The sequence below is a fragment of the Bos indicus x Bos taurus genome, chromosome 8 (genome assembly GCF_003369695.1).
Source record: "Bos indicus x Bos taurus breed Angus x Brahman F1 hybrid chromosome 8, Bos_hybrid_MaternalHap_v2.0, whole genome shotgun sequence".
Lineage (NCBI taxonomy): Eukaryota > Metazoa > Chordata > Mammalia > Artiodactyla > Bovidae > Bos > Bos indicus x Bos taurus.
The window spans coordinates 80,991,134-81,013,267 of NC_040083.1; the positions used below are offsets into that span (position 1 = coordinate 80,991,134).

Sequence of the window (22,134 nt, forward strand, 5' to 3'; positions counted from 1 at the left end):
GCTTCAGCATCAGTCCTTCCAATGAATATCCAGGGTTGATTTCCTTTAGGATTGACTGGTTTGATCTCCTTGCTGTCCAAGGGACTCTCAAGGGTATTCTCCAGCACCACAAAGATCAAGACAGATACACAACTGTTGTCTAAATAATGTCTTCACTTGTTTATCCACCCCAGGGCTGGGAATGTGGACACTTAGGACCCTGGTGAGTTGTTCTGTATTGTGGGGTGAAGATGGTTGTGGAGCCTTACTCCAACCTGAAAAATACATACCTTTGTTCTGACTGTGATCACTAGCACCCACTGTGTATACAAATGGCCTTCCACAACTTGGACAAGAGGGCACCTGATGATCAGGCACCATATCCCTGCCATTTCGAAATTATATCTGTCATATGTAAACAAATACGTCTCATTGTGGCTTAGACCACAGTTAAGTGTTTGATTAAGTGAGGTAGTCCCTCTGTACCTGAACAAAATCTGTGTTCCGACAAAATCAAATTACCAGCCCTGCAAACTTGCAGATTAGGGAGGTTCTGGTTGCCCCACCAAGGAACTTTGTCCTGTGAGGCCCTGCATGAGTAACATGCAGGCCACCCTCCATGGTTTTCTACCTGTAACAAGTGCCATATGCTGCTTCAACCTCTCAGACAGGTCCTAAGCTTCATACATAGGGTCCTTGTTCAAGTGTCCTTTGTGGGTTTTCAGGCTAATAAAGAGAGCTCAGCAGAGAGCGTGTGACAATTGATACAGGAGGGAAGTGGACAGGGCACAGTCTTTAAAAGAATGACATAATACAAGGACACAAAATAAACTGACTAGAACCAAATAGATCCAAGATGGCAGACAGAGTTGACATTCTCTAGACCTTGAGCCTCGGTGCACATTAGCAAACTAAATGATACACCCACAGGCACCATGACCAGAGCTGTGTGCTTTCGCATGCATCAGCATGTAAACTCCTGACAGATAATTTCTGTTTGACCAGTGCACTATCTCCCTCCACTGCCTAGAATGGTATCTGAGGACTCACTGGATGCTCAATCAGTTCAGTTGCTCACTCGTGTCTGATTCTTTGCGACTCCATGGACTGCAGCATACCAGGCCTCCCTGTCCATAAACAACTCCCAGAGTCCACTCAAACTCATGTCCATTGAGTCGGTGATGCCATCCAACCATCTCACCCTCTGTAGTCCCCCTCTCCTCTTGCCTTCAATCTTTCCCAGCATTAGGGTCTTATCAAATGACTTAGCTCTTCACATCAGGTGGCCAAAATATTGGAGTTTCAGCTTCAACATCAGTCCTTCCAACAAACACTCAGGACTGATTACCTTTAGGTTGGACTGGTTGGATCTCCTTGCAGTCCAAGGGACTCTCAAGAGTCTTCTGCAACTCCACAGTTCAAAAGCATCAATTCTTAGGTCCTCAGCTTTCTTTGGAGAAGGCAATGGCAGCCTACTCCAGTACTCTTGCCTGGAAAATCCCATGGACAGAGGAGCCTGGTGGGCTGCAGTCCATGGGGTCGCGAAGAGTTGGACACGACTAAGCGACTTCACTTTCACTTTTCACTTTCATGCACTGGAGAAGAAAATGGCAACCCACTCCAGTGTTCTTGCCTGGAGAATCCCAGGGACGGCGGAGCCTGGTGGGCTGCTGTCTATGGGGTCTCACAGAGTCAGACACGACTGAAGCAACTTAGCAGCAGCAGCATTGACATAAAAAATTTTAAGAACAGTTGATCTCCTGAACATTTTTAATGTACATTTGCCATGAAGGCTCAATCTTTGTTTTTGAACTCTGTGTCTTTATCCAATTACTTCTCCCAATCAGCACTGTGTTATATTTTTCATCTACCCAGAGGTTGTGCTTCTTCCTCTTCTGCTACTGCTATTTTATCATTGTGGAAAGTGTGGAGAATAACACAGGATCTGATAAAACAGCTTTCTACCAGTGACTCCTCCTTTTGGGAAGAACATGTATATTAGGGGACATCGTCCAAACTGGTGTCCAATAGGGTACCAGTAGTCCAATAGTCACGTGTAGTAATTTAAATTAATTAAAATGAAATAAAATGTAAAAACCCAGTTTCTCAGTCACACTAACTCACTGCAAATGTTCAATGGTCACAAAAGGCTAGTGGCCATACCAGACAGCATAGATTACAGAACATAACCATTATCACAGAAAATTCTACTGGATGGTGCTACTGTAAAGAATCCATGTTTGGTACTTCCTTGGTGGTTCAGAGGTTAAGATTCTACCCTTCTGATGCAGGGTCACCAATTGGATCCCTGGTCAGGGAACTAAGACCCTGCATGTTGCACAAAGTGGCCAAAAATCAAACAAACAAACAAAAAGAATCTATGTTTCTGTCTGGAAATTGGCAGCATTGGGATTCTTAAGTCATTGTATTTCCACAAACCACAGAAGCTGAATATATTTTTTTGATAATAAATTCCTTACAAACAGGGCATGAGTGATACATTTAACCTTGTAGAGCCCCTCAAATACCCTCCCATGAACAGAGATCTTAATGTTTTTAGATTATGCTGTTGGTCCCCCAAACTAGACTCCCTGCCCCCCAAAACAAGTATTAGGAATAACCAGTAAATTATCCCAGGGGACAGAATTAAAGCACAAAGGCTCATACTTCATCACGAGGTACCTACTGGGTCAAGCATGAAGAGGTCCACTCCTTGCCCTGTGGAAAGAGCCACCAGGGTTGCACTTCCATAGAGTGCATAGCCAGCAGCCACAATGTTGCGACCTGGCTGCAGGGCATCCTTTTCAGAAGGCTCATCCTCTGAGGTCTGCAAAAGAGAAAGAGAAACATCACTGTCTCTGGAGAGAGCCCTTTGCCAGAGGCAGCATCACCGACTTGATGGACATGAGTTTGAGCAAGCTCTGGGAGTTGGTGATGGACAGGGGCACTTGATGTGCTGCAGTCCATGGGGCTGTGAAGTCAGACACAACTGAGCAACTGAACTGAACTGCACTTCAGATCTACTTGAACCATGGAAGGAAGTGCGGTTCTCAGATTTTCAAGCTGCAGTAAAGGTAGCTGGAGGAAACGAGTTGCCATGTTAATGACTGCATCTAGCTGAGCCATTGCAAAGGCCATTCTTGGATTTCTCCATTTCTTGAACATAGTTATCTCTATCCTGCCAAGAACAGCATGCCAAGGTGCTAAAATCACAGCCTTTCTTAAAAATCATAAGCCATGCTCCTTAATGATTATAATGACCAAGGTCATTGAGCTCTGATTTTGTGCAATATCTCATTATACATACACAACAGCACTCCGAGATAGATATCTTTATGGTCTCCATCATACAGATGAAAAACTTAGAGCCTGAGTGATTGGATAATTCACCCAACATCAGACGGAGCTGGAATCAACCCAGGTAGCTGCCCCTTCAAGGCTCTGCCCCTGCCTGTTCCCACCCTAGGGCCCAACTCTACAAATCTGGACATTTTCTTGAGGAAGCTTCTCTTGTTAGCTAAAAGTGTGCATAGAAGTGTGAATTCAGTGAGACAGGATGAGGCAGGCATCCAAGGGAGAAGCAGCAAAGGTTCCTGACGGAAGGGGGGAGCCGCAGATGAGACTGGATTTCACAACCTGCTTTTCCAAGGATCTCCTGAAGGGCTTGTCCTTCCCTACCTTCTTATGCTCAAAAAAGCAAGGAAGCAAATCTTATGAATTTGGAAAAAAAGAGAGTGAACTTCCTGCCCCCACTGTGAGGAGCTGATTGGATGGGGGAAGGAGAGGCAGGAACGTGGCCACTGGGGTTGCTCAGTTCTTTTTCCACCATCGTCTAAGATTCTGACTACACTGCACACACTTTGGAAGCAGTAGGGGAGAGGGGAATGTTTGCAGGAACACTCGGGCTCTGGTTCTACACCTTAACATCATTATGGATGGCAAATGTGAGAGGAGCTTTGAAGGAAAAGTGAATGGGCAGACCTGAATGAACTATTTTCAGAGCAACAGATCCAACTAGCTTCAGCTTCACACACAGAGCAAATAAGTATGACACATGACAAGTTGAAGCTCCAAACTTGCTTCCCAAAGATCACCATACCCAAAGACTGTGGTGCTTCCTATGCAAGGATCAAATCAAAAATTGTTGGCCTTACTGCTTCTGTCATTCGATTTTCTCCCATCTGTTTACTAGAGTAGCTACCACAGATATTCAGCTAGAGGCTGTGCTTTCTCTAGACACCAGTGAGTTTTGGCTAAAATGTCAGGGGAAACACTGACTGAAAGCACCCACATTGGTCAGGCACAATAGTAACCACTTGCATGAGTTATTTAAGCCAGGAAGTCCTGGTAAGGAACACAGAACTAACAAGCCACCACCAACTGGAAGAGTTGGGAAAAGGTCAAAAGGAGATACCACATGTCCTAACAACCTCTCAGAATTTTCCTTGCTGGAATCCATCTTGGCTGAGCAATGTGTGCACCAGTAGGCCAAAGTCAGAATGATTGGCCAGAGATGACCAGGAAATTAATCCCATCCCCATAAAACCCAAGACTGAGACTGGGAGCCACGTGGCAGAGCAGTCCTGGGTTCCCTCACCCTCTTGCTCATAACCAGGGCATCCCAATAAAGTCTCTTGCTCTGTCAGCACATGTGTCTCCTCAGACAATTCACTTCTGAGTGTTAGACAAGAACCCACTCTTGGGCCTTGGAAGGATCTCCCTTCCTGCAACAAAAAGACAGGTCCAGAAATACTACATAGAGATTTCCTCCTGAGCAGAAAATTCCAGAGAACTGGAAACTGATGGAAGTGAAAAATAGCACATTTAAAGTTAGGAAGACAGATTATGTTCATAGGAAAGAGAATGATAGTGAGCTTGAATATTACACACACATTGGAAGCATGTCCATTATGATAATTAACTCCTGAAAAAAAAATTTGGTGGTGGGGGTGCAGCCATGCCATGTGGTTTATAGGATCTTAGTTCCCCAACCAGGAATTTTAACCTGGGCCCCCAGGAATGCAATCATGGAGCCCTAACTACTGGACCATCAAGAAGTTCCTTAAAAAAAAAATTTCAAGGTAAAAAAATAAGTTGTAATTATATGAGATTTTATATCTTTTAAAGTACTATCAGGGAGAAAGAAATTTTCCTCTACCCTTTTAAGTTCTTCAGGCTCTTCTAAGAATTATATTGATATGAGACAAATTAACAGGATTAACAAAAAAAGGTTTAGTAATATGTATACATGGGAGAGACCCAGGAAAACTGTAACTTGCCAAAATGTCTAAAGCCCTCATCATCAGTTAAAGACAAAAGAGGATGTTGGAGGTAGTGGCTTGGGACTTCAAAGGTGAGGAAAGCAATTCACACGGAGATGGAAAAGCAAATGTTTGGTAAACAAATGTTCCTGGACCCTGCAGAGACAATCAGATACAGAGTGCAATTCTAACAAACAGATTCTGCTAAGTTTCTCCCAGTCTACAAGCCTAGTTTCATACTATAATACTGATGGCAATAGCTCCCTTCCGGAAACAAGATCTTACTATCCACATTGTTTTAGGCAACTGGGGTGTAGATTAAAGGTTCTTCCTGAGTCTTTCGGGCCTTAAAAATATTGGGAACATGTGTACACCCGTGGCGGATTCATGCTGATGTATGGCAAAACCAATACAATATTGTAAAGTAAAAAAAAATAAAATAAAATAAAATAAAATAATCAGCCTAAATGAATTTTCATGCCATGGAGACACTTTTTGGGGTGGAAAATTTTGCTTCCCTACGGCACAGCACTTTCACATTATGTTTTATGAAACAACGAAGAGGCTCTATAAAATTTTTTTGAAAGAGAATTTTTGTTTTTCAAAGAGAACTTTTCTCTTTTTCTGAAAGAAAAGAGAAGGAGGTCAGAAAGGTACACAGCATCTTGAAACCAGACAGTAATAAAGCTGGGGCTTGACCCAAGTCTCTTGGTGGGAAGCCAGCATTCTTCTCAACAGCACTTGGAATATGGGGCCAAGTTTGCTGTCTGCTAGTAAAATCACAATGACTTTTCTTTTTTTGGCCACGCTGTGCAGCTTCTGAGATCTTAGCTCCCCTCCCAGGGATTGAACTCCCATGCTTGGCAGTGAAAGCACAAAGTCCTAACCACTGGACGATCAGGGATTCCCTTAAGGCCTTTATTTTTACACCAAATTTCATCCTTCTTTAAAGATGCCACATTCCTTTTAATATTTTTGTTATTTTCATATTTCCTCAGGACTACAAAAACCATTAATTAAAAAATTAAAAGTGTATTCCCTTTAATACTTTTCCTTACTTTCACAATCTTACATTCTTTCTAACCTTTTTTTTTTTTTTCTTAAAGCTAGATACATTTTTATGCAACTTGCACATGTACTCGATAAATTCACTTTATTTCCAGATTCCCAGGCCACATACAAATTCTGAGAACCAGGCTCTAGAGAAATGATTCTCAATGTGGCTAAGCAGCAGCATTATCACCTGGGATCTTGGAAATGCAAATTCTTGAACCTCACCCCAGGCCTACAGAATCAGAAACCCTGGGCCCTCAGAATCAACCTTCCACACTAAAGTGTAGGAGCTACTGCTCTACAGCATGATCTCCTAAGGACTTTCAGCAAAGTAGAAGTCAAAGGCAGAATTGGATTTTTATTAAAATCTTTAGTTTTCCCCATTGAAGTTTCTGAAATATCTTCATTTTAGTCATCAGAAGGATTACATTTTCTGTGTATGAAACCAGAGTTCTGTTCTCTGATTTCTCCCAAACTAGAGCCTATTCTTTCTCAGAGCTGGGATCCTGCAGCCTCCACTTGGCATCACACCTTGTCCTTGGTCCTCTAGACTCTGCACTGGGGCTTGAAAAGAACCACTCCTCCCCCTTTGGCTCCTCTGGCTTTGAATTACAAATAGACCTCACTGGCCTTCAGTTCAGTTCAGCCTCTCAGTCGTGTCCAACTCTTTGTGACCCCATGGACTGCAGCACGCCAGGCCTCCCTGTCCATCACCAACTCCCAGAGCTTGCTTAAACTCATGTCCATGGGCCGGTGATGCCATCCAACCATCTCATCCTCTGTTGTCCCTTTCTCTTCCTGCCTTCAATCTTTCCCAACATCAGAGTCTTTTCAAATGAGTCAGTTCTTCACATCAGGTGGCCAAAGTATTAGTGTACAGCTTCAGCATCAGTCCTTCCAATGAATATTCAGGACTGATCTCCTTTAGGATGGACTGGTTGGATCTCCTTGCAGTCCAAGGGACTCTCAAGAGTCTTCTCCAACACCACAGTTCAAAAGCATCAATTCTTCGGTGCTCACCTTTCTTTATAGTCCAACTCTCACATCCATACATGACCACTGGAAAAACCATAGCTTTGACTAGATGGACCTTTGTTGGCAAAGTAACGTCTCTGCTTTTTAATACTCTGTCTAGGTTGCTCATAGTTTTTCTTGCAATGAACAAGCGTCTTTTAATTTCATGGCTGTAGTCGCCATCTGCAGTGATTTTGGAGCTCCCCAAAATAAAATCTCTCACTGTTTCCATTGTTTCCCCATCTATTTGCCATAAAGTGATGGGACTGGATGCCATGATCTTAGTTTTCTGAATGTTGAGTTTTAAGCCAACATTTTCACTCTCCTCTTTCATTTTCATCAAGAGGCTCTTTAGTTCACTGGCCTTAGAAAAATTTAAACAATACTTTGTAGACCCAGGGCTTCCCTCCAGCTATTGCCCCTTCTCCGTCTTCATCTAAGTTCTGGAATGGAGAACATCTGTCTACACTGGCTATCTCTCTTCTCCTGTCCTCACTGCAGGCTGCCACTAAATTGGGCATACACTTTCCAGTCTTCCTCTTACTCTGCCTCTTGGCAGCACTGGATCCAGTGGCTGCTACCTCATTCATGAAATGTGTCTCTCCTGAGCTTCTGTCCACTTCCCTCTCTTCTGATTTTCTTTCTAAGACTCTCCATATGCCTTCTCATTTGCTTTTGCCAACTCCCCTTCTTCTGACCTTTTAAACGTCCGTGCTCCTCCTGGTTCTCCCCAGCACTCAGAATATCCAGCCAGAACATCTAAAGAACTTTCTTCATTGCCACTTTGTGGAATGTGGTGACTCCAATTGGCCCACTCTATGCTCCAGAAATCTGTTTGGGGCTATAGCATTCTGGTGAATATCCACATAGAAGTTATTGGGTGACCATCTTTCCTCTGCCACTGGCTAGAGAACAAGAGAAAATTGGGAAGGTGAGATGAGAGACTTCAAGGGAAAAAGCTCTCCTGGCCTGACCTTCTCTGGTCCAGTCCCTCTCTGAAGCTTTGGGGTTTCCTGGACATGGAACAACAGACTGGTTCCAAATAGGAAACAGAGTATGTCAAGGCTGTATATTGTCACCCTGCTTATTTAACTTATATGCAGAGTACATCATGAGAAACACTGGACTGGAAGAAACATAAGCTGGAATCAAGATTGCCAGCAGAAATATCAATAACCTCAGATATGCAGATGACACCACCCTTATGGCAGAAAGTGAAGAAGAACTCAAAAGCCTCTTGATGAAAGTGAAAGTGGAGAGTGAAAAAGTTGGCTTAAAGCTCAACATTCAGAAAACCAAGATCATGGTATCTGGTCCCATCACTTCATGGGAAATAGATGGGGAAACAGTGGAAACAGTGTCAGACTTTATTTTTTTGGGCTCCAAAATCACTGCAGATGGTGATTGCAGTCATGAAATTAAAAGATGCTTACTCCTTGGAAGGAAAGTTATGACCAACCTAGATAGCATATTGAAAAGCAGAGACATTACTTTGCCAACAAAGGTCCGTCTAGTCTAGGCTATGGTTTTTCCTGTGGTCATGTATGGATGTGAGAGTTGGAATATAAAAAAAACTGAGCACTGAAGAATTGATGCTTTTGAACTGTGGTGTTGGAGAAGACTCTTGAGAGTCCCTTGAACTGCAAGGAGATCCAACCAGTCCATCCTAAAGGAGATCAGTTCAGTTCAGTTGAGTCGCTCATCATGTCCGACTCCCTGCAACCCAAAGAACCACAGCACGCCAGGCCTCCCTGTCCATCACCAACTCCCAGAGTTTACTCAAACTCATGTCCATTGAGTCGGTGATGCCACCCAACCATCTCATCCTCTGTTGTCCCCTTCTCCTCCTGCCCTCAATCTTTCCCAACATCAGGGTCTTTCCCACTGAATCAGCTCTTCACATCAGGTGGCCAAAATATTGGAGTTTCAGGTTCAACATCAGTCCTTCCAATGAACACCCAGGACTGATCTCCTTTAGAATGGACTGGTTGGATCTCCTTGCAGTCCAAGGGACTCTCAAGAGTCTTCTCCAACGCCACAGTTCAAAAGCATCAATTCTTCGGCATTCAGCTTTCTTTATAGTCCAACTCTCACATCCATACATGACTACTGGAAAAACCATAGCCTTTAATTAGGCCGACCTTTGTTGACAAAGTAATGTCTCTGCTTTCTAATATGCTATCTAAGTTGGTCAAAACTTTCCTTCCAATGAGCAAGCATCTTTTAATTTCATAGCTGCAGTCACCGTCTGCAATGATTTTGGAGCCCCCCCAAAAAAATGTCTGTCACTGTTTCCACTGTTTCCCCATCTATTTCCCATGAAGTGATGGGACCGGATGCCATGATCTTAGTTTTCTGAATGTTGAGCTTTAAGCCAACTTTTTCACTCTCCTCTTTCACTGTCATCAAGAGGCTCTTTAGTTCTTCTTCACTTTCTGCCATAAGGGTGGTGTCATCTGCATAGGTGAGGTTATTGATATTTCTGCCGGCAATCTTGATTCCAGCTTGTGCTTCATCTAGCCCAGCATTTCTCATGATGTACTGTGCATATAATTTAAATAAGCAGGGTGACAATATACAGCCTTGACATACTCCTTTTCCTATTTGGAACCAGTCTGCTGTCCCATGTCCAAATCTAACTGCTGCTTCCTGACTTTCATACAGGTTTCTCAAGACGTAGGTCAGGTGGTCTGGTGGTCCCATCTCTTTCAGAATTTTCCACAGGTTATTGTGACCGACACAATCAAAGGCTTTGGCATAGTCAATAAAGCAGAAATAGATGTTTTTCTGGAACTCTCTTGCTTTTTCGATGATCCAGCGAATTTTGGCAATTTGATCTCTGGTTCCTCTGCCTTTTCTGAAACTAGCTCGAACATCTGGAAGTTCATGGTTCACATATTGCTGAAGCCTGGCTTGGAGAATTTTGAGCATTACTTTGCTAGCATGTGAGATGAGTGCAATTGTGTGGTAGTTTGAGCATTCTTTGGCATTGCCTTTCTTTGGGATTGGAATGAAAACTGACCTTTTCCATTCCTGTGGCCACTGCTGAGTTTTCCAAATTTTCTGGCATATTGAGTGCAGCACTTTCACAGTATTGTCTTTTAGGATTTGAAATAGCTCAACTGGAATTCCATCACCTCCACTAGCTTTGTTCATAGTGATACTTCCTAAGGCCCATTTGACTTCATTTTTTTTTAAATCTCAGTTTTATTTATTTATTTTACTTTACAATATTGTATTGGTTTTGCCATACATTGACATGAATCTGCCATGGATGTACCTGTGTTCCCCACCCTGTACCCTCCTCCCACTTCCATCCCCATCCCATCCCTCTGGGTCATCCCCATGTACCAGCCCCAAGCATCCTGTATCACGCATCGAACCTGGACTGGTGATGTTTCACATATGATAATTTACATGTTTCAATGCCATTCTCCCAAATCATCCCACCCTCTCCCTCTGCCACAGAGCCCAAAAGACTGTTCTATACATATGTGTCTCTTTTCCTGTCTTACATACAGGGTTATCATTACCATCTTTCTATATTCCATATATATGTGTTAGTATACTGTATTGGTGTTTTTCTTTCTGGCTTACTTCACTCTGTATAATAGGCTCCAGTTTCATCCACCTCATTAGAACTGATTCAAATGTATTCTTTTTAATGGCTGAGTAATACTCCATTGTGTATATGTACCACAGCTTTCTTATCTATTCGTCTGCTGATGCACATCTAGGTTGCTTCCATGTCCTGGCTATTATAAACAGTGCTGCAATGAACATTGGGGTACATGTGTCTCTTTCAATTCTGGTTTCCTCAGTGTGTATGCCCAGCAATGGGATTGCTGGGTCATATGGCAGTTCTATTTCCAGTTTTTTAGGGAATCTCCACACTGTTCTTCATAGTGGCTGTACTAGTTTGCATTCCCACCAACAGTGTAAGAGGGTTCCCTTTTCTCCACACCCTCTCCAGCATTTATTGCTTGTAGACTTTTGGATAGCAGCCATTCTGACTTGCATGAAATGGCACTTCATTGTGGTTTTGATTTGCATTTCTCTGATAATGAGTGATGTTGAACATCTTTTCATATGTTTGTTAGCCATCTGTATGTCTTCTTTGGAGAAATGTCTGTTTAGTTCTTTGGCCCATTTTTTGATCAGGTTGTTTATTTTTCTGGAATTGAGCTGCAGGAGATGCTTGTAAATTTTTGAGATTAATTCTTTGTCTGTTGCTTCGTTTGCTATTATTTTCTCCCATTCTGAAGGCTGTCTTTTCACCTTGCTTAAAATTTCCTTTGTTGTGCAGAAGCTTTTAATTTTAATTAGGTCCCATTTTTTTATTTTTTATTTTATTTTCAATATTCTGGGAGGTGGGTCATAGAGGATCCTGCTGTGCTTTATGTCAGAGAGTGTTTTGCCCATGTTCTCCTCTAGGAGTTTTATAGTTTCTGGTCTTACATTTAGATCTTTAATTCATTTTGAGTTTATTTTTGTGTATGGTGTTGCAAAGTGTTCTAGTTTCATTCTTTTACAAGTGGTTGACCAGTTTTCCCACCATCACTTGTTAAAGAGATTGTCTTTTCTCCATTGTATATTCTTGCCTCCTTTGTCAAAGATAAGGTATCCATAGGTGCGTGGATTTATCTTTGGGCTTTCTATTTTGTTCCATTGATCTATACTTCTGTCTTTATGCCAGTACCATACAATCTTGATGACTGTGGCTTTGTAGTAGAGCCTGAAGTCAGGCAGGTTGATTCCTCCAGTTCCACTCTTCTTTCTCAAGATTGCTTTGGCTATTTGAAGTTTTTTGTATTTCCATATATATTGTGAAATTATTTGTTCTAGATCTCTGAAAAATACCGTTGGTAGCTTGATACGGATTGCATTGGATCTATAGATTGCTTTGGGTAGTATACTCATTTTCACTATATTGATTCTTCTGATCCATGAACAGGGTATATTTCTCCATCTATTTGTGTCCTCTTTGATTTCTTTCACCAGTGTTTTATGGTTTTCTATATATAGGTCTTTTGTTTCTTTAGGTAGATATATTCCTAAGTATTTTATTCTTTTGGTTGCAATGGTGAATGGAATTGTTTCCTTAATTTCTCTTTCTGTTTTCTCATTGTTAGTATATAGGAATGCAAGGGATTTCTCTGTGTTGATTTTATATCCTGCTACTTTACTATATTTATTGATTAGCTCTAGTAATTTTCTGATGGAGGCTTTAGGGTTTTCTATGTAGAGGATCATGTCATCTGCAAACAGTGAGAGTTTTGCTTCCTCTTTTCCAGTCTGGATTCCTTTTATTTCTTTTTCTGCTCTGACTGCTGTGGCCAAAACTTCCAAAACTATGTTGAATAGTAGTGGTGAGAGTGGGCACCCTTGTCTTGTTCCTGACTTTAGGGGAAATGCTTTCAATTTTTCACCATTGAGGATAATGTTTGCTGTGGGTTTGTCATATATAGCTTTTTATTATGTTGAGGTATGTTCCTTCTTTTCCTGCTTTCTGGAGGGTTTTGATCATAAATGGATGTTGAATTTTGTCAAAGGCTTTCTCTGCATCTATTGAGATAATCATATGGTTTTTATTTTTCAATTTGTTAATGTGGTGTATTACATTGTTTATTTACAGATATTGAAGAATCCTTGCATCTCTGGGATAAAGCCCACTTGGTCACGATGTATGATTTTTTTAATATGTTGTTGAATTCTGTTTGCTAGAATTTTGTTAAGGGTTTTTGCATCTATGTTGATCAGTGATATTGGCCTGTAGTTTTCTTTTTTTGTGGCATCTTTGTCAGGTTTTGGTGTTAGGGTGATGGTGGCCTCGTAGAATGAGTTTGGAAGTTTACTTTCCTCTGCAATTTTCTGGAAGAGTTTGAGTAGGATAGGTGTTAGCTCTTCTCCACATTTTTGATAGAATTCAGCTGTGAAGCCATCTGGACCTGGGCTTTTGTTTGCTGGAAGATTTCTGATTACAGTTTCGATTTCTGTGCTTGTGATAGGTCTGTTAAGATTTTCCATTTCTTCCTGGTTCAGTTTTGGAAAGTTGTACTTTTCTAAGAATTTGTCTATTTCTTCCAAGTTGTCCATTTTATTTGCATATAGTTGCTGATAACAGTCTCTTATGATTCTTTGTATTTCTGTGTTGTCTGTTGTGATTTCTCCATTTTCATGTCTAATTTTGTTGATTTGATTTTTCTCCCTTTGTTTCTTTATGAGTCTGGCTAATGGTTTGTCAATTTTATTTATCTTCTCAAAGAACCAGCTTTTGGCTTTGTTGATTTTTGCTATGGTCTCTGTTTCTTTTGCATTTATTTCTGCCCTAATTTTTAAGATTTCTTTCCTTCTACTAACCCTGGGGTTCTTCATTTCTTCCTTTTCTAGTTGCTTAGGTGTAGAGTTAGGTTATTTATTTGACTTTTTTCTTGTTTCTTGAGGTAAACTTGTATTGCTATGAACCTTCCCCTTAGCACTGCTTTTACAGTGTCCCATAGGTTTTGGGTTGTTGTGTTTTCATTTTCATTCATTTCTATGCATATTTTGATTTCTTTTTTTATTTCTTCTGTGATTTGTTGGTTATTCAGCAACATGTTGTTCAGCCTCCATATGTTGGAATTTTTAATAGTTTTTCTCCTGTAATTGACATGTAATCTTACTGCATTGTGGTTAGAAAAGATGCTTGGAATGATTTCAATTTTTTTGAATTTACCAAGGCTAGATTTATGGCCCAGGATGTGATCTATCCTGGAGAAGGTTCCATGTGCACTTGAGAAAAAGGTGAAATTCATTGTTTTGGGGTGAAATATCCTATAGATATCAATTAGGTCTAACTGGTCTATTGTATCATTTAAAGTTTGTGTTTGCTTGTTAATTTTCTGTTTAGTTGATCTATCTATATGTGTGAGTGGGGTATTAAAGTCTCCCACTATTATTGTGTTATTGTTAACTTCCCCTTTCATACTTTCTTACATATTGTGGTGCTCCTATGTTGGATACATATATATTTATAATTGTTATATCTTCTTCTTGGATTGATCCTTTGATCATTATGTAGTGTCCTTCTTTGTCTCTTTACACAGCCTTTGTTTTAAAGTCTATTTTATCTGATATGAGTATTTCTACTCCTGCTTTCTTTTGGTTTCCATTTGTGTGAAATATCTTTTTCCAGCCCTTCACTTTCAGTCTGTATATGTCCCTTGTTTCAAGGTGGGTCTCTTGTAGACAACACATATAGGGGTCTTGTTTTTGTATCCATTCAGCCAGTCTTTGTCTTTTGGTTGGGGCATTCAACCCATTTACACTTAAGGTAATTATTGATAAGTATGATCCCATTGCCATTTATTTATTGTTTAGGGTTTGAGTTTATACACCTTTTTGTGTTTCCTGTCTAGAGAATATCGTTTAGCATTTGTTGGAGAGCTGGTTTGGTGGTGCTGAATTCTCTCAGCTTTTGCTTGTCTGTAAAGCTTTTGATTTCTCCTTCATATTTGAATGAGATCCTTGATGGGTACAGTAATCTGGGCTGTAGGTTATTTTCTGTCATCACTTTAAGTATGTCCTGCCATTCCCTCCTGGCCTGAAGTTTCTATTGAAAGATCAGCTGTTATCCTTATGGGAATCCACTTGTGTGTTATTTGTTGTTTTTTCCTTGGTGCTTTTAATATTTGTTCTTTGTGTTTGATCTTTGTTAATTTGTGTCTTGTGGTGTTTCGCCTTGGGTTTATCCTGTTTGGGACTCTCTTGGTTTCTTGGACTTGGTTTCCTTCCCCATTTTAGGGAAGTTTTCAACTATTATTGCCTCAAGTATTTTCTCATGGTCTTTCTTTTTGTCTTCTTCTTCTGAGATGCCTATGATTCAAATGTTGGGGCATTTAACATTGTCCCAGAGGTCTCTGAGGTTGTCCTCATTTCTTTTAATTCTTTTTTCTTTTTTCCTCTCTGTTTCATTTATTTCATCATTCTATCTTCTATCTCACTTATCCTATCTTCTGCCTCTGTTATTCTACTGTTGGTTCCCTCCAGAGTGTTTTTTAATCTCATTTATTGCATTATTCATTATATATTGACTCTTTTTTGTTTCTTCTAGGTCCTTGTTAAACCTTTCTTGCATCTTCTCAATCCTTGTCTCCAGGCTATTTATCTGTAACTCCAATTTGTTTTCAAAGTTTTGGATCATTTTCAGAATCATTATTTGGAATTCTTTATCAGGTAGATTCCCTATCTCTTCCCCTTTTGTTTGGTTTGGTGGACATTTATCCTGTTCCTTTACCCCACTTGACTTCACATTCCAGGATGTCTGGTTCTAGGTGAGTGATCACTCCATTGTGATTATCTGGGTTGTGAAGATCTTTTTGAATAGTTCTTCTGTATATTCTTACCACTTCTTCTTAATATCTTCTGCTTCTGTTAGGTCCATACCATTTCTGTCCTTCATTGAGCCCATCTTCGCATGAAATATTCGCTTGGTATCTCTAATTTTCTTGAAGAGATCTCTAGTCTTTCCTATTCTATTGTTTTCCTCTATTTCTTTGCATTGATCACTGAGGAAGGCTTTTTTATCTCTCCTTGTCATTCTTTGGGAATCAGTTAGTCCTGAATATTCATTGGAAGGACTGATGCTGATGCTGAAGCTGAAATTCCAATACTTTGGCCACCTGATGCAAAGAACTGACTCATTTGAAAAGACTCTGATGCTGGGAAAGATGGAGGCAGGAGGAGAAGGAGATGACAGAGGATGAGATGGACATGAGTTTGAGTAAGCTCCAGGAGTTGGTGATGGACAAGGAGGCATGGTGTGCTGCAGTCCCTGTGGTTGCAAAGAGTTGGACAAAACTGAGCAACTGAAGGGAACTGAACTGAATTGCCTAGTGGTTTCTGCTACTTTTTTCAATTTAAGCCTGAATTTTGCAATAAGGAGCTCATGGCCTGAGCTACAGTCAGCTCCCAGTCTTGTCTTCACTGACTGTATAGAGCTTCTGCATCTTTGGCTGCAAAGAACATAATCTGATTTCAATATTGACCATCTGGTGATGTCCATGCGTAGAGTCCTCTCTTGTGCTGTTGTAAGACGGTGTTTGCTCTGACCATTGCTTTCTCTTGGCAACACTCTGTTAGCCTTTGCTTTGTCTCATCTTGTACTCCAAGACCAAACCTGACTGTTATTCCAGGCATCTCTTGACTTCCTACTTTTGCATTCCTTATTTTTACAATCCCCTATGATGAAAAGGACATCTTTTTTTGGTTCTAGTTCTCAAATGTGTTGTAGATCTTCATAGAACTGGTCAACTTCAGCTTCTTCACCATCAGTGGTTGGGGCATAGACTGAGATTACTGTCATGCTGAATGGTTTGCCTTGAAAATGAACTAAGATCATTCTGCCATTTTTGAGGTTGCTCCAAAGTATTGCATTTCAGACACTTTTGTTGTTATGAGGGCTACTCCATTTCTTCTAATGGATTCTTACTCACAGTAGTAGATACAATGATTACCTGAATTAAATTCACCCATTCCCATCCATTTTAGTTCACTAATTCCTAACATGTAATGTTCACTAACATCTACTAAGAAACAGATGTTCAGTCTTGCCATCTCCTCCTTGATCAGTGGCTTCATTCTTTCTGAACCTGTTAGTAATTGCCCTTCATTCTTCCCCAGTATCATATTAGATGCCTTCCAACCTGGGGGGTTCATCTTTTAGTATCATATGTTTTTATCTTTTCATACTGTTCATGGAGTTCTCCTGGAAAAAATACTGGAGTGTGTTGCCATTGCCTCCTCCAGTGGACCACATTTTGTCACAACTCTTCACTATGACTCATCTGTCCTGAATGGCCCTGCACAGTATGGCTCATAACTTCACAGAGTTATGCAAGCCCATTCACCATGACAAGGCTGGTACCAGTGACAAGAGCATTCATTTTAATTTAATTTGATAAACATAAGATAGCGCTGTTTTTTTTTTCTTTTTTCAACTTGGTCAACTTGATGGGTGAAAAAAAAAGATACTTGCTTTAGTTTCCATTTTGTATAACTAATAAAGTAAAATTTTATATATTAATTGACCATTTTATTTCTTATTGTGTAAGTTGCCTGTTTCACTTCATTGGTTACTTTTCTATCTAGATAGTCATCTTCTTATTGTTGATTTTGGGCTTCCCAGGTGGCGCTAGTGGTAAAGAACCTGCCTGCCAATGCAGGAGACATGAGAGACTTGGGTTCAATCCCTGGGTCAAGAAGATCCCCTGAAGGAGGGCTCAGCAACCTCCAATATTCTTGCCTGGAGTATCCCATGAACAGAGGAGCCTGGTGGGCTACAGTCCATAGGGTAGCACAGTCGGACATGACTGAAGCAACTTGGCATGCAAGCATTGTTGATTTGCTTTTTACATATGAAAAATATAAATGCCTTATATGTTGCAAACATTTTCCTCAATTGTCATCTGCCTGTTAATTTTATTTACAGTGTCATTTCTTTTGCAGTTTTTTTTTTTTTTTTTTGTAATTAGAGCTCTGAAGCGACCTGCTCTCTCACTAGAGCATTAAGCAATATTGTCCCCCTTCTTTAGCAATACAATCAGAGAGAATCTGTGGTTATTTGGACTAGCCTTCAGAGCCTGTGTTTTGCTTAAATTTTAAGACAAAATCTCTGTGTTCAAAAATCACCAAAATCCATATGTGAATAGCCCATATTATATATAATAATATTCCTCTCTTTTTTGTTTCAGACTTCATTTTTTTAGAACAGTTTTAGAATCACATAAAAATTGTGGGAAAGAAATAGAGATTTCCAACATATCCACTGTCTGCACACATGCACAGCCTCATTCATTATTCCTTTTCATTTTTAAATCAGTTGGTCTTAAGATGCTATTAAGACCATCATAAAAAAGGAAAAGGCAAAAACCGTTTGCAGATTATACATAGAATAAGGGATGAATATCCAGAATATATAAAGAACTCACACAACTTAATGGCAAAAAACACAATCTGACCAAATAGACATTTTCCCAAAGAAGACATACAAAGGGCCAACAGGTACATGAAAAGGTGTCTAACATCATTAACCATCAGGGAAAGGCAGATCAAAACCACAATGAGATATCACCTCACACCTGCCAGAAGGACTAAATAAAAAAGATGAGTGAGGACACATGTTGGTGAGGATGTGGAGAAAACAGAACCCTTGTGAACTGCCCGTGGGAATGTAAACTGGTACAACCACTATGGAAAACAGTGTGGTGGTTCTTCAGAAAATTAAAAATAGAGCTATATATAATTTCCAGGAATTATACTTTTTAGTATAAACATGAAGGAAATGTTTATTTCAAATGTGTGTGTGTGTATATATATATAATTCAGCCATGAAAAAGAAGGAAATCCTGCAATTTGTGATGATATGAATGAACTTTGACAGTGTTATGCTAGATGAAATAAGCCAGAGAAAGATAAGTACTGTATGATCTCATTTATATGTGCACTCAAAAAAAAAAAAAAAAAAAAACAACCCAACTCATAGAACAGATTGGTGGTTGCCAGAATCAGGGGATGGAGGTAGGTGAAGGGAGTGAAGGTAGTCAAAGATATAAACGTCCAGTTATAAAATAAATAAGTCCTTGGGATGTAATAGATGGCATGGTGACTACAGTTAACAATACCACACTGTATATTTGAAAGCTGCTATGGGGTTTCCCTGGTGACTCGGATGATAAAGAATCTGCCTGCAATGCGGGAGACCCAGGTTCGATTCCTGGGTTGGGAAGGTCTCCTGGAGAAGGGGATGGCAACTCTCTCCAGTATTCTTGCCTGGGGAACTCCATGGACAGAAGAGCCTGGTGGGCTACAGTCTGTGGGGTGGCAAAGAGTCAGACATGACTGAGCAACTAATGTGAGAGTTGCTCATCACAAGAACAAAAAACTGCACCTATTGAGAGGGTGGATATTGACTATTTCATTGAATTTTGCCAACAACCTCAATAAGCCTGGAAGCGAGCTCTTCTCAATAGGAGACCAAGCCAGCTAACACCCAGATTTTGGCCTTATCAGATACAGCTCAGCCATGCTGTCAGACTTCTGACCCAAGAACTGGGACACAATAAATGGGTGTTGTTTTAAACCTCTAAATGCGTGTGAATTGTTACAGCAGCAACAGAAAATGAATGCAATAAGATGTGAGATACACAAGGAAGGAACACAGAGGCCTTCAGATGTCGCTTGGAACTTAACTCCATGTCTGGCATTTGTATCACACCCAGATTTTCAAAATAAGGTCCCATGTATCCTCTCACCCTGCCTTCCCATGAACACTGAGACAAGGGCTGAGGGAAAATACCGACTTGGGTCTTCAATGAGGATTCTGAGGCAGAGGGAGGTTCGTAGCTTGCTTGCTGTGGTGTGTCTGGTTAGTGGGAGGACAAAGGTTAGAACTCCAGACTCGTGGCTCTGAGCCCAGGAACCTTCCTGAAACCATCAGAGGAAGGAGGTGTTAAAGAGCAGACTGTTTGCTCACCTTTCTGTAGATGGCAAATATGGTTCCAATGGAAGCCAGGCAGTCAATGTTGGAAGATCCGTCCAGAGGGTCAAAGCAGACCACGTATTTCCCCTACGTGCACAGAAGGCAGAACACCTGATCAACACAGGTCAATACACTGCGTAATTCCACACTCTGTTCCAGTGAACACACTCTGTGTAAGTGGCTGAGTCTGGCAGGTAAAACCCCATCAGAAGCGACTTAGACCAAAGGGATATCCTTATCAAAAATTACAATTACAATTACTTAAGGAAGGCAGAGCATATCCACATATATTAATTGTGCAGTTCACAGCTCACTTGCCCATAAACAGATTAGCTGATTCCCACAGGGGGTGAAGATTAGCTGATTAATCAGATTAGCTGATTCCCACCTACCCCCAAATATCTTTACTCCCACCTACTCTGGCTTCATCCTCCCCTCCTACCTGGGACCACTGGGAATTGCTGAAGGTGTGAGAGGAACTGGTCTGAACTGGGCACCATGCTGGAAGGAGTTGGAGAAGCTTCAGATAAACTTGGGTAAGTTCTACCTAAGTCCATAGTAAGGTCGTTATTGAATTATTGATACATCAAGCTTCTCCCCAGACAGGCTTTCTTCATTTTGGCACATTTTTATCAAAACAAAACTTTGGAACAAGGTCCCAGGGCCTCTGGGCCTCTCTTATTAAGATAGCAGCTGTATGAAAGTACATCCAGAGAATAAAAGTATTCCTTTGGGTTTTGCTGCATCTGCCTTTCCTTTCTGACGTGAAGACCAGAAGACAGACCAGGTGGGGTCCTGGGATACCAGGTCCCTCATGTCCGCCCATGCTGCTGTCACAGACAACTCAGTGGAAAGAAATCACCAGATAATTTTTACTGACCGCCTAGGTACGAGGTTCTGTGAGAGCCTTAATGATGGGGACTGGGGTCTCCTGGCTAATTAAATACTGCCAGTACAACATCAAGTAAAATGGGAGTCATTTCTCCCACTGCCTAGCTACTTTTCCCCTGACTTTCCAATGAGTAGTGCCCTAGATTAATTTGGCTTTCCTTCCTTCTTTCTCAATAGGAGGTGGGGGTAGGGGAGTGGAATCCATAAACTTGGAAATCTCTCATTCTCCCTGTAGATAATCCAAATCAGCTCATTCATTCACGCCTGCATGCATTCAGCAGTTATTTGCTCAACATCAAGCACACACTGGAGAATGTTCAGGAGCCGGTGTGACAGTTGAGAATAACAGGTGTGACTTAGCCTGAATTACGTGAGACAAGTACAAAGGGCTTTTGCACAATCCCCAGTATATAGTAAGTGTTTAATAAATTTGGCTTTACTTTTTCCATCCTTTCAGCTAATCATAAAGCAATGGTACCTTGTCCTCAAGATCCAGTGTATAAAACAAGAGCCAACAGTACTGGCATTTATGTGGTATTACTGTATCGCAACTGAACATGGGTTAAATTTTTGGCCACGAATTTTTTAAAAAATAAACTGTGGAACCATACTGAATATAGACCCTCCCCAGGCATGCCATGAACTAAACAAGTTTACCATTGTATTAAGGCAAGAGCAACAATCTTTACAATTTCTTTTCTGTTGTAGTCTAACAGGTTGCCAGGCATGAGGAAATCTCTGCTAAAACCAAACCCCCTTGGGGAAGGGGCGAAGATTGTGGGGATGAGAAAAGTAAAAGACCAAAAATATCGCTCTTCCCAGGAACTCTACTTTTTACTGGACCTGATTTTCAAGCTCCAAAACATTGGGACTTGTTACTAATACATTAGGTAAAAACCCAAGATGAACCCTGTCCACTGATAAGTTTCGGTAAAGCACTCTGATTTATTTCCTGAATGAATCACTTCCTTATTACGGAGTCTCTTTGACTAAACAGCATAAAACTTCAAAGTAAAGAAATATGCAAACCGTGGTTTCTGGAAAACAAAAATTAAGCAATAGAGGAAAAATCCCAGAAACTGAAATAAAGCAAGGCAATCAGATTCTTCCCAGCTCAGTTGCGCCCTCCACTGGTGAACAGAAGAACCTCAGCCCAGCTGCCACACGTACCCTCTTCTCCTTGGAGGTGATAATGGCTTCTTTATTCTCTTCCGACACCAGGACGCAGGTGCTGTAGGAGGACTGGAGCATGTTGATCACCAGGGCATTGGATAACACGTCCAGTTTCTTCACCTCATCCCCCGTCACGTTCACGCTTCCCGCGATTCCGTACCTAAGACGGCAAAAAGCTGGAGGAAATCAGGAAGGGAGCCCAGGACTCCAGCGAAGATGTCAGGACGCCAGGACACCTCCCCTGTA

General features: G+C 41.0%; 1 protein-coding gene across 1 annotated transcript in view; it reads right to left on the minus strand.

Annotated features, from left to right (window-relative positions):
- The window catches only part of FBP2 (fructose-bisphosphatase 2), a 39,895-nt gene that overhangs the window by 12,461 nt on the left and 5,300 nt on the right, over positions 1–22,134 (minus strand). The window contains exons 2-4 of the mRNA XM_027550173.1: positions 21,886–22,048; positions 19,819–19,911; positions 2,666–2,806 (exon numbers count right to left, since the gene is read on the minus strand). Of these exons, the coding sequence (XP_027405974.1) occupies positions 2,666–2,806; positions 19,819–19,911; positions 21,886–22,048 (397 nt within the window). The remainder of the gene's footprint in view (positions 1–2,665; positions 2,807–19,818; positions 19,912–21,885; positions 22,049–22,134) is intronic.